General features: G+C 44.5%; 1 protein-coding gene across 1 annotated transcript in view; it reads left to right on the top strand.

Moving 5' to 3' along the window:
- The first annotated feature begins 1,624 nt into the window (after positions 1 to 1,624).
- The window catches only part of LOC117222699 (frequenin-2), a 78,387-nt gene continuing 63,355 nt past the window's right edge, over positions 1,625 to 16,656 (top strand). Inside the window, exons 1-2 of the mRNA XM_033474548.2 lie at positions 1,625 to 1,690; positions 13,645 to 14,144. Coding sequence (XP_033330439.1) covers positions 14,081 to 14,144 — 64 coding nt within the window. The 5' untranslated portion in view covers positions 1,625 to 1,690; positions 13,645 to 14,080. The remainder of the gene's footprint in view (positions 1,691 to 13,644; positions 14,145 to 16,656) is intronic.

Consider the following 16,656-nt stretch of genomic DNA (forward strand, 5'->3'; position numbering starts at 1 on the left):
TGTATTTATATATATTTATATATATAAATTATATATAATTTATATATATATAAATGGTATCAATATCATATCTTCTCTTCCAAAATTGTCCATTTTTGTGGACAACCTGAGCGTCAGTAAGGGAGACATTACTGTAAAATCGTTGAAACGAAGGGTAAACTTTTGGATATTGACGTTTTGTTTTTATAGTCACGAATTGTCAACGATTATAAAAAGCGAGCTGCAAGGCTCGAATAATCGTGTTTCCTCTTCCCAAATTGTCCATTTTTGTGGACAATCTGAGCGTCAGTATGGGAGACATTACTGAACTTCGCCTTAGAAACCATTTTCTTCTTGTTCTTCCAGTGCGTAGAATTACCTTTGTAAATGCTATATGTAAAAAAATGCTAACCGTTATTTAGACTCCCTAAATTTTTTTTTTACAACAGATTTTTCGACTTTAAACGCTCTGCCACGAATGCCATACGACAAACATAACTTTTTTTTGATATTCGAGCATCTCCTTATTAGTTATTGTTTGTTATTGTTATTATTATTGTTAGTTATTGTTATTATTATTGTTATTATTATTGTTATTATTATTGTTATTATTATAGTTATTATTATTGTTATTATTATTGTTATTATTATTATTATTGTTATTATTAGTTATTGTTTAACCATCAACTGCAAACCTATTGTTACTCTTATTGTTATAGCTATTCATTGTCCTTGCAACAAAGAAATTCGTAACCGTGAAATAAACAATAATCACAGCGATAAAAATCCTTTCCCGCGAGAAACGATCCTGCAATCTCTACAAGAATCAGCAAACGGCTCGGTGCTTTCCTAGTAAATCTTATCTATTATAGAAACCGAAGTGGTTGGTGTTCTACGTTAATCCAACCCCTTGGCGCGGCGATCCCCGGCACCGCGAAGAGGGTAGTTCAAATTGGGGTAGCCATAAAAGATCCCGGCACGGTCATCTCGCCGAAAGAACGAAGAAGACCGAGCGCAGCGGCGCGGCACGAGGTCCGCCAACGTGATTCTTTGTAGAGAGAAAACCGTCGAAGGATGTCGCGAATGTGACACATGGTCTGCATGGTGGCGAGGTGTCCCGTTAACGAGCCGCGCTGGCCGCCGACGGGCGCGTCAAACTGCCCTTGAGCGATCGGAATCAATTCGCTTTTGAAATTTCAAGGTTCGGCCGGGAGAGAGAAGTCGACGCGGCGGATATCGCGGCGGAGCAGAGAGCGCGGAGCGGTGCGGAGGCCCGATAGATAGGAAAGCGGGTTCGTATCTGGGGTAGGAGGGATGGAAGCGCAGAACGGGCCGCTGGTAGAACAGGGGACGCAGGGGGGAGGGAAGGGGGGGCGGGAGGGAAAGGAGAGACCGATAGCCGGAGAAACGGAAAGGGTGGCTGCTAGGGCGAGATGGAGCAAAACGGAGCAAGAGGGCGCAAGAGGGAGCAAGAGGAGGTCGCGGGATGGAGCAAGAGGGTGCAAGAGGGTGCAAGAGAGAGCGAGAGAGGGCGAGGGAGGAAAGAAAGAGGAACGATCGAGAATTCTCCGGCCGGAGGTGGTTCGCGCTTGCGCGTGTCACCAGCAACGCACTGGCACGTAATGCCTTCGGTGAGCCAGTCTGACGCCAGGCGCCGCGACGCTATGACGTCACTGGTTCGCGTTCTCTCAGCGATCGTTTCTCGACAACGGTGAGGATTCATGAATGAAAAGCGGCCGCTCCGAGGCCCGGACCGAGTCTCGCGAGCCGACCGAGGCCTGCCGGCTCGAACCGCGAGGGAAAACCGCTCGCGACCGATCGCGGAACTCGACGATTCACAGTGACGATCGATATCTCGCGATTCGCCGAGACACCGGACGGGTATATCACGGACCTGTATCCCTGCCTACATTCGAGCCAGTGTCGCGATCCCTTCTGTCGGGCCCCGCGGGCCGATCGCGACCATTCGAACGATGGCGGAGGCATCGGCGATCCTCGCGCGACCACGCGTTCGTTTCCGAAGCGAGTCCTGCGTACAGTCTCCCGAGACACCAGTGCGACGATCGTTCGATGGCTGCGTCGACGGGAAAACGCGCACGATACCGTCGCGTGCCGATTTTTCCACAGGCGTTTCGCCTGTGCCCGCGGCGTTCCTCCGATCCTCTCCGACATCGAGCAACGAAATCGTGGCTCCGTTGACGCGACGCGGAAACGGGGGCGCGACGGCGTTTCGATTCGATACCCGGAACCGATCGACTCGAATCAGTCGCAGGACCAGTCTTCCCTTCTTCCGATGAACGGGACGACGATCCTCTCGTACTTTGGATCGAGCTGTTATCACGTGTCCCCACGTGCCAGGAGCCTCGATCAGAGTTAGAATCGGATTAAAATGCCAATCGTATTGGCGCACCTCTATGCTGTCCCGTCGAAATAAGAAATCATGAGAGAAACTCTGCTTTTATCGGTCCACTTTGTATCGCGGTGTAACGCGCGCTCGTGTTACACGAACCGGAAAACACCGGCCACAGGTTACAGCTTTCATAAAGCGTTACGTCGGCGTTACAGCGTGCAACGAGTGGCCCCCGGGCAGAAACGCACAGGTACAAGTGCTCGCTTTCACGGTGAAATACCGACGAAACGCGCCGTTGCGATAAGCCGGCGATTATTAACGCCGTGTGAAACGATTACGCCGCCGCGTCTGTCGTGTATTCGTAATTATGTAGCTGGTTTAATGGTAAACGAACTTCTGGGACGGCGGCTTCGCGGAAATAAAAATCCGCGAAACATGCGACATTCACCGGGTACTTGAGCATCAGCCTTCCGGCATGATTCGTTGAATTATCTCGATTCTCTACGACTCTTCAACGCATCGCTACATTTTTCACACGCGATTATAACTTTTTCTTGGAGAGGGAAAACAGAATTTATATTTATCGCGTGGCTAAATTTACTCGGATGCTCGAACATCGTCGACAAGAGAACAGAATTTTATTCCGAGTTCAAAGAACGGAATAACATTCGTGCTCGACGGATTATCACCGGAAATCTCCGTCACGGGTCCCGGCAATTCCTTCCGGAAACAACGAAGAATCGAACGACAGATACGGCAGTGTACGTGTTAAGCAAGAAACGCCGGAAAGTAATAAAGTTTCTCTCATAAAACGTCGACGGGACGATGAATTTGCACCTTATTTTTTGGACGATCGTCGCGGATGATCCGCCGACGAACACACCGTCTCGTCTTACGGATCATCCGTCACGAGGAACCAAAGCAAAAGGTGCACGTACATCCAGTCTAGGAAACCACGGCGGTTCGTTAATGAGGGAGTTCGTTAACGGGATTCGCGTCTGGCCGGGCGATAGGGCCGACGGCGTTCGACGACGGTGCGTCACTGTCTGGGAAGTCTATTAAACCCGTCGATAATTGGTACAATAATTTGGACGAGTCGCATTATTGGCGCGACGGAGCAGCGTGCCAAGAGTAGGCAGCAATCGCCTTTACTTCTGGGAATATCGGCCAATAGACCGGAATATCCAATAATCCGATAACGCTCGAGTCACGGTGCTGGACAATCTGGTTCCATCCTGCAGTCGTTCCCGTTAGCCTTCTCGTCCTGTTTCGGCTTCAGCATGCGTGCACGCTCCCCGTTTATCGCATTCGGCTGGTGTTCCCTCCCCCTCCCCCCCCGTCGTTCACGCGCACCCTGTCCGCGACACCTGTTTATGTCCAACGTGGCCGGTTCTTTTATTTTTTGCAACCCGGAACACGGAACCCGAATTTCGGAAATGCGAGCTTCCGCTTGCTCGCATTCGTCGAAATCCGATCGGCTGGCTCGTCGACCAAGCGCATAATTAGAAATGCTTCGTCGCTTTCCGAAAATAGGCAAAGAAAATTCATTTGCTCGCTCCACCGGCTAAATATTCATAACCCGCGGCGTTCGTGCAAATACGAGGTCTTCGCGAAACCGAGTAAAGTAGTACTTGAACGCAGTTTGACTTTCGTCGCAGTCTCGCAATCGAGTTCGTTTCCGCGGGAATAAATAAGTAAATAGCGGGTGTATACATATTTAACCTTTTAGGTACGGCTGAATTCTGCGCGAGGCTATTTCTCTGGACGCGGCGGAGTCTGATATGTACTGTACAGAGTCTGATACTGTATATTCTGTCTGTATATACAGAGTGTTCCAAAAATGTCTCGCAATCCGAAAGTGGCGGGTTCCTCGGGCCATTCGAAGCAACTTTTTCCTTTACAAAAATGTTCTCCGAGGCACCGTTAACGAGTTATTAACGAAAAACAGTGACCAATGAGAGGCGAGCTCGGCTGGCGCGAGGCGATCGAGCCAACGAGCGGAACTGGGCTTCGCGCGCTGGTTGGCCGGACCGCCTCGCGTCAGCCGTACTCGATTCTTATTGGTCGCTGTTTGTTCGTTAATAACTCGTTAACGGTGCCTCGGAGAAAATTTTCGTAAAGGAAGAAGTTGCTTCAAATGATCCGAGGAACCCGCCATTTCCGAATTGCGAGACATTTTTGGAACACCTTGTAGACTGTTGTAAATCGATGCGAAGACAAAAGAAGTGTGAAATAATGCATATGAAGACGATTATTTGGTTCAAACGATGAGCGAGTGTGCTACTAGAGCAAGCCACTATAGTGGCGCGTGGTCCAGAGAGATAACATCCGCGAAAGCCGCTATAGTGGCGTGTCGTTCTGAAAGATGATATCTGCGGAAGTCACTATAGTAGCGTGTCGTTCTGAAAGATGACATCCGCGAAGGCCACTATAGTGGCGTGTCGTTCTGAAAGATGACATCCGCGAAAGCCACTATAGTGGCGTGTCGTTCTAAAAGATGATATCCGCGGAAGTCACTATAGTAGCGTGTCGTTCTGAAAGATGACATCCACGGAAGCCACTATAGTGGCGTGTCGTTCTGAAAGATGACATCCGCGAAAGCCACTATAGTGGCGTGTCGTTCTAAAAGATGATATCCGCGGAAGTCACTATAGTAGCGTGTCGTTCTGAAAGATGACATCCGCGAAAGCCACTATAGTGGCGTGTCGTCCTAAATGATGCTATCCACGGAAGCCACTATAATAGCGCGTCGTGCCTAAAAGGTTAACGCGGATTCAGTTTGAGACGGCGATGCTGATAGGCTGCGCGAGTGTACGGTCGCATTCAGCCGTGATCGTCGCGTTTTCGATTCCGCGATTTCCAGACCAGGGGCTGCTGCGGCGCGGCGCGTTTGCCTTTAATCGAGCCACGTATGCTTTCCTCGCCGCAGTTAGGTCCGACGAAAGGTCGCGTGGTCGGAGAACCGGGCTGTGTAGGTGGAACGACGGATGGCCGACGATAATTTCCCTTCGTTGCTATTTTACGAGGGGAGTAGAGCCGCGGCGGCGTACGGTCTGCCGGATCGAGCCGCGTCGATATCTCGTCTGCCTTATGAATGGGCCGCACGTACCGGAAAACTGCCGATCGATAGCGGAATTTCTACGGATTCGCGCAGAAACACGGCCGTATTTTTTGAAAGTTTTCCGAGGCAGCCGTCGGCAGGACCGTGACACGGGGGGTGTGCGCGGCCTGTTTGTTTTCACTGAGCGTAATTTCGACGCGGAACTACGGGAACGCGCGACACCGGAAATCCACTGTTGCCCGCCCCCGCGGCAATTACAGGTCTTCGGGAAATTTTCACTCGGGCCCTCGGAAAGTAAACTCGCCGCACGGTCGCGCAGGGGCCGGTCCATTGAAATAATCCGTTAATCGAGTCGCGAAATTCTCTGGGAAAATTTCATTCGATTTGCCGCCGCGTCCATTTACTTTTAATCGGCCGGCCGCGCGCCGGAGGCTTTTACGCGTTGAGACAGCCGCGAACTTCCGGTTATCAACTTTCGATTAATTCTGGATCATTTGAGCGTCGGGAATCGGATCCCGCCGACACGACACCGCTGATTTTCAGTGGTCGGAGAGACGCTATCGCGTACCGATACACGCTGTCGGTTTGTTTGTTCTCGCGTGGTTTAAACCTCGAAACTTTCTGTATAACGATCTTTGGTAATTACTGTAAAATAATCGCGATCGCGATATCTGTTCGACTTCTTTCGAACGTTTCGATATTGTAGCCTTGATCTATATAGTTCACCTTTAACGGATATATTGATTTTCGCGATAATGACTAGTATACCGGGTTCTCCCTATATACCCTAAATAAAAAGTGCGAAAGGATGCGTTAATCTAATTCCAGATAAACACTGCGTTCGCAGCGTATTTTTAGCTAATGTGTTGTATATTAAATATAATTCCGTGATAAATAACAATATCCTTTAAAAGTTACGGAAATGTTTTGTAATAGATTATTTTCAAACTCGATCTCGGCTCTGGTACTCGAATGGCAAAAATATGAAATTGGATCTGGAAACAAAAGAAACAAGACTGCGATTATATCGAAAATATTCAATCGTAATCTGTCATTCGCATCGTCGAACATAACTCCGACATAATGTACAGTGGCCCACGAGAGTGTTCGTACACCTTTTAAAACGCAGTCAATTTTCCAAAACTGGAGTAAATGACTTGAATTTTTTTTTAGATGATAGGGAGACTAGTAAATACAGAATAAAATTTTCCACATGTACAGTGACTCACATTAATTATTCTATTACTTGGAATGAAAAGAAGAAATTAGAAACCCTTCTTTTTAATTCTTTTATCTGAGCTTATAACGAAAATTTAAAAAATGTCTTTCGTAGATCACGGTGACTCGCATTAATATTCGGACACGATATTGTTACAAGAATTATAGCTCCTTTTTATCGTTTATGATAGCATTATTGAGTTTTTTTATATTTTTTATTGAGTTTTCTCATCTAATAAAGCACTTCTTAAAGTAAGTAGTACTATACGTGCAGTTTAAAGATTTATCAGGACAATGATCCTAAACACAAGGCCAGAATTGTACCGGGATATTTATTATACAATTGTTCAAAAGTACTGCATCCTCCTCCTCGATCGCCTGTTTTAAATCCAATTGAAAATTTATGGGATCAATTGGACCGCAAAATTCGTACAACACCTACAAAGACAACAACGGAGATAAAACAACGTTTGTTAGACGAATGGAAATGGATTTCGTCGGATTATTTAAATAAAATCATCTGTAACATGCCCGAGCGATTACACGAAGTAATAAAACAAAAGGGTCGACCGACAAAATATTAATATTATGATAACACGATTAAAAAGATTTTCATTTTATATAAAATTAATGTGATTCATTCACTGTCCGAATATTTTTGCGACGCTAAATTTTATCACAATCTTCTTTATCGCTTATTATACAAAAGAACATGTACGATAAATAAACAAAATTTATGTTTCTACTTACTTTAAGAAGTGCTTTATTATATGAGGAAACAATTGATTTTTGTGTACTATCATAAACAATGAAAAGGAGCAATAATTCTTCTAACAATATCGTGTCCGAATATTAATGCGAGTCACTGTACGTTATAATTTTCTAACCAAAGAACAATCATTTAATGACAGAAAAATGATGGACCATTTTTAGACCGGTTCCTTGAATTTCGCGAATTGCAGTAAATTCTCCCTAATTGACGCTCGGATCGTGCACAAAAATGGAGGATTTTGGAAGAGGAGATACGATTACTCGAGCCTTGCGGCTCGTTTTTATAGTTGTTGACAATCGGTAACTATGAAAACGAGCAGCAAGGATCGAAACTGTCGATTTATGTGTACAATCGGAGCGTTAATTAGGGAGAATTTACTGTACTTATGGAGTCGAGAGCAATATTTAGAAGGGAATGTTGCGAACACGAAGTTCCACGGGATGCAATGTATCATTTACAAGTAACTTCATCTACTGTAACAAAAGTTACCGTGATCTACGAAAGACATTTTTTAAATTTTCGTTACAAGCTCAGATAAAAGAGTTAAAAAACAAGGGTTTCTAATTTCTTCTTTTCATTCCAAGTAATAGAAAAATTAAGCAAAAAAAGGCATTTCAGTCATCGTCTAGTACACTAGTCCTTTTATCATCTAAAAGAAAATTCGAGTCATTTGGTTCAGTTTTAAAATAGTTATTGCGTTTTAAAAGATGTACGAACACATTTGTGGAACGCCGTACAAAAGAATGAAAACATAGAAAATTAAATCGTCGCTACAAAATGTAGCAGCAGTTGAGGGTTAACAGTGCTTCAATAAATCCTTATAGAATATTTAAGAGAATTTCCTAGATACCCCGTGTTCCGAGGTAACAGGCTACCGCTCCTCGATTAAGAATACACGACAATTTCCGAGAGTGCGAACGCCCGGTTGATTCAATTCGAAGTCGGCACGATCGATGAAATTCTATTCTCAACGGCCGAGGTATCTGTTTTCGAGCAGCGAAGAAAGAACGGAAACAATTTCGACTTTTACAATCCGTCTCGCTAGGGAGACCCTTAACTTTCTCGCAGTCTGAGTGGAGGAAAAGTGGCCGGCGAGAGGTTTCGAAGGGCTCGGAAGTGCTTGAAAGGGCCTCGGGAGGGCGTCCGGGGTCAAGGACACGGCGAGGCCACTTTGCCGGTCAACTTCCACGTAAGTCCTTTGGGTACAGGCTTGTAGACGGCCCACGAACCGCGGCAACGCAGGCCGAGCGCGTCCCGCCCGCGCGACCGGTGCGACCCGCTTCGCGATCGAATCGGGTCACCCAGTCACCCGACACCTAATCGCTCGAATAGGTCGAAACCGCGACTTCCCCCCCGACGTGTACGAGAGGGCGATTCCGTATCGACGCCCTTCCACGCAAACTTCCGGCTGAACAGGACTCCGATCACCGTCCGATATCGTTCCGAACCTTGTCGTTGTTGCCTCTCACAAAGCGCCAAGACCTTCGCCTCGCGTAGATCATAGTTTCCCGTGGATCCTAAATTCTAGTATCCAACAATAATCTTATAATTTTCGATATATTAGGTTCAATACGCGAAATTGTTCAGTTGCCTGCGATGCAAGTAACGACTTGAAAATAGGGTAGTGTTGGGTGACCGATCGGTGCGCCTTTGGTTTGTTTATGCAGGGTGTCTCAGTAACTGTATTACAAAGCGATATCTCCATTATCGTTAATGATACGCGGAAATGCTTGAGGAACAAATTGTTTGGTTCGAAGGGACACATATTGTGGTGGAAATCATTTTTTTGTAAAGGTCAAATTTTTTGAGATTTCAAGGTCATCGATGTTTTTTCAAATGGGATTGCATATTTCTATTATTATATCATGATAGCTAAGATCAAGACGAATCTAATAACGTGTAATACCATGACCTTCGTGTGACCATGAAAAATAAAGAAATTTTTAGACATGGACAACACGTTTATTGATACCAAATGCCAGCATGTTTATATATATATGTTATGTTCCTTTCGGTAGACATCACGCTTTTTGGTATAACGTTTTGGTACGGAGTATGGAGCTCTGTCAGAGTTTTCATAATCGAATTAATAAATGTCTTGATTTTATTTTTCGTACCCAAGGTCACACGAAGGTTATGGTATTATAGGTTATTAGATTCGTCTTGATCTTAGCTATCATGATATAATGATCGAAATATGTAATTCCATTTGAAGAAACATCGATGACCTTGAAATCTCGAAGAATATAACCTTTACAAAAAAATAATTTCCACCACAACACGTGTCCCTTCGAACCAAACAATTTTTTCCTCAAGCGTTTCCGCGTATCGTTGACGATAATGGAGATATCGCTTTGTAACAGAGTTACTGGGACACCCTGTATTCATCGAGTAAGCTACATTACATTTTTCTACTCGAAAATAAACAAAATAAAAGGAGGAAAAAATTTCTTTATCAAAAAAATGAACGAAATGAAAGAAGAAACAAAAATATTTCATTCAAATATAAACAGAATAAAGGAATAAGGAAAATGTAATAAATGTAATAAATGTAATAAATGTCTCGTTCGATAAATATAAAGTTAATTATACCATAAAACAAAACAATGTCACAGCAGTTGATTAGTACAATAACCGGCTCCGTTGCTCTAACGCATAAAACGCTGTTTTGTACATCGTTTCCTCACTTTTTTTCTTCTACGCGTGTAAAATTTGTTTACAGAAGCTTCGTCTTCGTTAAAAACGAGTTTAAAAGTTCATAAGTTCCGCCTTGAAAGCGAAGCACACTGTGCAAGAGAGAACTTTGTCCTGCGTTTTTCGACATGCTTTTTCCCCCGCGCACTCACTTCCCCCTCCGCCCAGCCGCCGTCTTGAGCTAGAGAACCCCGCGTAGAAGACTAATGAAAGGAAATTCGCATTAATTACGGGGACGCTGTGCGAGGTTCTGCGGTGACGTCTCTTCCCGGTTCGCTCGGCGAACGAGGACGACAAAAAGACAGTTTTCCCGCGGTCGCTCCGCAGATAAGAAAATCGGCGAATGGCGGACGGCCATCGGCGGCGCGTTCGGCCTTCAAAAGAGAAACGCAAACCCCCGGCTATGTAAATGGTAAATGGATTGCCTTCGCGCGGTTTCATATCTCGTTATCCTACAGCGAAACGTTGCTGAATAATGCAACGAGCAACGAAGCAATTATTCCCAGGGAGATTAATGTAATAGCGATGAACCGGCGTGTTAGGACTTGCGGAACTATCGGGATTCCCTTTCGTCTCCCCGACATTCGGCGAGAGAAACAGTTCGCGATTTCCTCTCTTTTCTTTCGCTCCCGAGCGAAGCAACACAAAGAAAAAAGGAACAGAAAAAAGAAGAAAAAAGAAAAGAGAACCTTGAGAGTTTTTTTTTCTCGGGGGAACTTTACAGAATCGCGCGTTCCTCGAAGGTTCTTTCCGGCGTTGCTTTTTTTTTCTATTCACGCGAAGCTATGTAAAAGCGTCTTTCAGCCATCATCCCAGGGGTTTAATCGTCGATCACGTTCAACTTCGGGAACAATCGGCAGCCGCCTTTAATTCTTTCGCTTGTAATCCAGAGTTTCCTTTCCTTCGGACCATTTATCAACGACAGCCTCCCGCCCGGCCATTCTGCCGCCGTTTTTCACCGTCCGACGTCCGGGATTTACTTTCCATCCGCGCACGCCAGCGTCGACGATAATCCATCCACGCGCTCGATTCGACGTGTACCTACGCGTCTTCTTATTCCAATTGCCTTCGATCCCGTTTATACGACCAGCTCGCCTAAAATGCATTTCGTCGAACAATCGCAACATTTCGCGACGGGAACATTTCACCCGCGGGTGGATCGAAGACAAATTAATAGCAGCACGGATTCGATGAAACCGGCGCGTCCGAGGAAGTAAAGAAAACGATAAAACAAGCACGGTGTCTTCGGGAGTTTCTCCAAACTGGGCCATTCGATCGGACGTTGTCGATAAAGAAACCGAGAAATTCGATTCCCAGGGATGGGATCTTTCGATTCCTGTTATAAGCAACGATTGGAAAAAATTCCGAAAACATCCGCTTCGAACTATTATATCATCGGTTCCGACTGAAACTGTTGTAAAGAACCGGGAAGATTTCGGAACTGTTACAAGGTGTATCGGTTTTAGATTATTTCGGTTTCTGTGCCGAAGAAACGATAATATTGCATCGGTTCTGCGGGACACGAAAATCTCTTGCAACCCGGAAATAGATATTGAACGGCTCGAGGACATTCCTGAGGCTATTCGAAGTAACTTTTTCCTTAGCGAAAATGCAATCCGCGGCTTTGTTTACGAGTTATTAACGAAAAACACTGACCAATGAGAGAAGAGCTCGCCTGGCGCGACGTTGCTGGCACAGCCAACGAGCGCACGAAGGCCAGTTCCGCTCATTGGCTCGGCCGTCTCGCGTCAGCTGATCTTGCCTCTCATTGGTCAGTGTTTTTCGTTGATAACTCGTAAACGAAGCCGCGGATTGCATTTTCGCTAAGGAAAAAGTTGCTTCGAATGATCTCGGGAATCCACTATTTATGGATTGCGAGATATTTTTGGGACACCATGTATACCAACGAGAAGACCGAAATTATCGTCGCAACATATTGTACAATAATTAGTTTTACTAATTTTCATAAGCGATAATATCTTCACACAGTTATACAGTAACTGTTATTTTTCGGTTTCGAGTTTCGGTTATACAGTAATGTCTCGCTAACTGACGCTCCGATTATGCAGAAATATGCAGAAAAATGGACAATTTGGGAAGAGGAGATACGATTCTTCGAGCCATGTAGCTCGTTTTTATAGTTCTCAATAATTCGTAAATATAAATATGAACCGCAAGGTTTGAATAATCGTCTCTCTTTTCCCTAAATTGTCCATTTTTGTGGACAATCTGAGCGTCAATTAGAGAGACATTACTGTAGCTCTACTTTTCGCAATAAATCTCACATCTTTGTAATACTTTACATCACTCACACGGATCCGAAACCAAGAATCGAGAAGTAACGGTTATTTTATTATTTAATATAACGGCAATTCTGAAGGACCGAACTCAAAAAACCGACATAAGCGAGAACCGATATTCCTTGTAACAGTTATGAGACTTTTGTCTGTGCTCTTTTATCTGTGAAACCGATATCACGACCGATTTCAACGCCTCGCCCCAAGTTATCACTTCAAATTAATGCAAATCTAAAGAACATACAATTCCGTATATGTATTAGTAATCTCACATCTTTGTAATACTTTACATCACTCACACGGATCCGAAACCAAGAATCGAGAAGTAACGGTTATTTTATTATTTAATATAACGTCAATTCTGAAGGACCGAACCCAAAAAACCGACATAAGCGAGAACCGATATTCCTTATAACAGTCATGAGACTTTTGTCTGTGCTCCATAACTGTTTCAAGAACCGAAACCGATATCACGACCGTTTTCAACGCCTGACCCTAAGTTATCACTGCAAGTTAACACTAAATCTACCAATATAGTAATACCAAGCAGTAATACTAACTGGCACGTACTGCTTCACAAAAGTGAGAAGACCGAATTTCTTCAGACTTTGTAAAGTTTTTATTACAAAACTTGTCTCAATAATATAACTTATTCAAGCGTTTTCCACGAAAGCGTCTCGGAACTTTGCAGAATTGCCAAATAAGAAAGCGGTCGCTTTGACCGCGGTAGGTTTAGCGTTAACACAACTCTAAAGAACGTACAATTCCATATGCGTATTTGAAAAGCAGTTCGCGCGTGCGACGCTGGCGAACACCCCCTCTGTCAGCTGGTGTTACATAATTAACGAGCAAGGTCCTGCGGCATCGCGCGACCCTCCGCGGCGCGTAACTTTCTTCCGCGCTGAATAAATGCAACGCGTCTTGAAAAGGACGCTCCGGTTTTTGTAAGCAGGGATGTTCATTTAATAAATCCGGTGACATTTCGAGGACGTCGCGACGGTCCGTGGCACCGGTAGATCGGGGCTATCAGCTGGTAGTCAGTCCGCGCGACCTTTGCCAGGCTTATAATAGCCACGGTTCGTGCGTGCCGGGTCCGAAATTTCGCGGATTTCGTGCACGGGAGGGAAAATGGAACCGCGGGAACTATCCGGAACTCCGTTTACGAAGGCGCAGATCCCCTCGCGGTTCGTGACCGGTTCCCGATCCGTTCCGGAGCGACTCGGACGCGACACGAACCGTCGCGCCGACACCGACAGCTTTCGAAATTTTCCAGACGGCCATCGAGGACGGACTGATGCGCCAGAAATACTCGATAACTCGATAGATTAGCGCGTCCGACGGCCCCGTAGAGTCACCTTCCAGGAGAAAAAGTCGTCCGAGCACGAGGAGAAGGCTGGGAGCACCCTCGAGTGTCGCTCGCGGAAGTTTCGCCAGCGGAACCGAGAAGAAAGTCGAAAGACTTCCGAAGCTTTTCGGCCCGAAACTCTGTCCCGTGGCCGTCGAGTTTTCGGTGGCCGGCTCTGCAATCCGGGGCTGAGAGCTTCGACCGGGCTTTTGAATTCCGAGGATCTTCGACGAAAGCGAAAGATGCGGGCCGAGCGGTGAGACCGCTTTCGGAGCTCGCAGCGACCGAGAAAAGCCGGCGACGAGCCAGCGTCGAGTGGGACAACGCGTTAAAGCACCGGCCACAGGCAAACCCTCCGAGAAACATGGGCAAGAAGAATAGCAAACTGAAGCAGGATACCATCGATCGACTCATGCGCGAAACGTATTGTGAGTACCGCTACTTTCCTCTCATTGTTCTTCTCGCCTTGTCCACGCAACCACCCTCCCGTCGTCGTCGTCGTCCTCCACCTACCAATCGCTGTTTCCGCCACGCGTGTTAAAAAAGGATTAACGGTAATGTGTTCGCCGGCAGCGTCATAGGCGTCCGACGTTCGCCATTTGGTATTTACCGCTGTGCCTGTTAACACTGAACGTACCGTGCCGTTCGAAATGGCTGGTCTCGCATTTGCTATTTTTAAATTGTTGAATTTATTGCACCGTTTCGTTTTACCGAGGGAAAATGAATTATGAATAATATACATTTTTTAAACGATACGATCAGTTTGTTCTACGATCTTTTGCAGTTCTTCTGGTAACTTTGAAATCTCACGATCGTAGATATTCTGGTCATTCTCGGCAAAATGATTTGATTTACTATAAAAACGGTATAATCAGTTTGTTCTATGATCTTTTGCAGTTCTTTTGGTAACTTCGAAATCTCACGATCGTAGATATTCTGATCATTATTGGCAAAATGATTTGATTTACTATAAAATCGGTATAATCAGTTTGTTCTACGATCTTTTGCAATTCTTTTGGTAACTTTGAAATCTCACGATCGTAGATATTCTGGTCATTCTCGGCAAAATGATTTGATTTACTATAAAAACGGTATAATCAGTTTGTTCTACGATCTTTTGCAATTCTTTTGGTAACTTTGAAATCTCACGATCGTATATATTCTGGTCATTCTCGGCAAAATGATTTGATTTACTATAAAAACGGTATAATCAGTTTGTTCTACGATCTTTTGCAGTTCTTTTGGTAACTTTGAAATCTCACGATCGTAGATATTCTGGTCATTCTCGGCAAAATGATTTGATTTACTATAAAAACGGTATAATCAGTTTGTTCTACGATCTTTTGCAGTTCTTTTGGTAACTTCGAAATCTCACGATCGTAGATATTCTGATCATTATTGGCAAAATGATTTGATTTACTATAAAATCGGTATAATCAGTTTGTTCTACGATCTTTTGCAATTCTTTTGGTAACTTTGAAATCTCACGATCGTAGATATTCTGGTCATTCTCGGCAAAATGATTTGATTTACTATAAAAACGGTATAATCAGTTTGTTCTACGATCTTTTGCAATTCTTTTGGTAACTTTGAAATCTCACGATCGTATATATTCTGGTCATTCTCGGCAAAATGATTTGATTTACTATAAAAACGGTATAATCAGTTTGTTCTACGATCTTTTGCAGTTCTTTTGGTAACTTTGAAATCTCACGATCGTAGATATTCTGGTCATTCTCGGCAAAATGATTTGATTTACTATAAAAACGGTATAATCAGTTTGTTCTACGATCTTTTGCAATTCTTCTGGTAACTTTGAAATCTCACGATCGTAGATATTCTGGTCATTATTTTCAAAATAATTTGATTTTACTATGAAAACTCTTTCACATAAATTTTTTTTATTTTATTATTATTTATAATTACACCAGACTCTTACAAGTCTATCGGTAATTTTGATACATGTATTAAAGCAGGTGGAAGGGAGACACCTATGTGTACCCTTTACCTTTCGATATTTTTAGTATGTCATTAATTCATGGGGCTGGGTTCTCTTCAGTCTTCCTGTGTTGTATATATGTTTCCAATATTGATTAGATTGTTTGCCAGCTGATTTCGGTGATGTTGGAGTCTATTGTTGTTTCACATGAAATGATTGGATTTTCTTGTATCGAGGGCGCATTATAAAAATGACGAAGCAACACACGTCGATCGCTATTGGCGTTCGGTAGATTTATGTAGCGAATGTTTCATTTATTATCAAAATAATATAATTCTGACGTGGAAGAAAAATTTGGAAAAATTCTGCGGATCCTTCGGCAAAAAATTAAAATTCAGTTCCTAATTTTTTTTTTCTGTGTTGCGAAATAGACTTCGAGAGGACAAATTCGGGGACACGAAGGTAGAGGTTCGGGTCTAAAAAATGAGCCAAGGTAGACGATCTTTTGTCACGAACTCGGAGCGGTTCAAATATCTGAAAACTCTTCGATGAAAACTTCGCAGTTCTTTAACTTCGCGGATTAAATTTGCAAGTCACCGTGCCGGATTTCGCTGTGCAACTTCCGGAGCACAGTTTCCGGGCGTAACGGGGGGCAGGAAAAAAAATCGATTTTTTGAAGCAGTTACACGAGTCTGCCAAAGGGCACGGGAACGCGGCGCCTGCCGGCATCACGAAATCGCAAAATTTGCATTCCGCTCGCGTGCTGTTCGAGGTAATCCGGCGTTCGACCGTTTCATCGAATTACGTATAGCGGTTTTTCGGAACTGCACAGCGCCAAAGCCGTTCGATCCGCGGGACGAAACGCTTCCCGAAGATGGAGCCGTCCCGATAACACCGGTGAATAAAGGAGACGGAAGAAACGCGTCCGCGTGGAACTCCTCGAGGAGTCGACCGCGTTGTAAACCCCGGCCATAGAGAATCAAACGATCGAAATATATACG

The sequence above is a fragment of the Megalopta genalis genome, chromosome 1 (genome assembly GCF_051020955.1).
Source record: "Megalopta genalis isolate 19385.01 chromosome 1, iyMegGena1_principal, whole genome shotgun sequence".
NCBI lineage: Eukaryota > Metazoa > Arthropoda > Insecta > Hymenoptera > Halictidae > Megalopta > Megalopta genalis.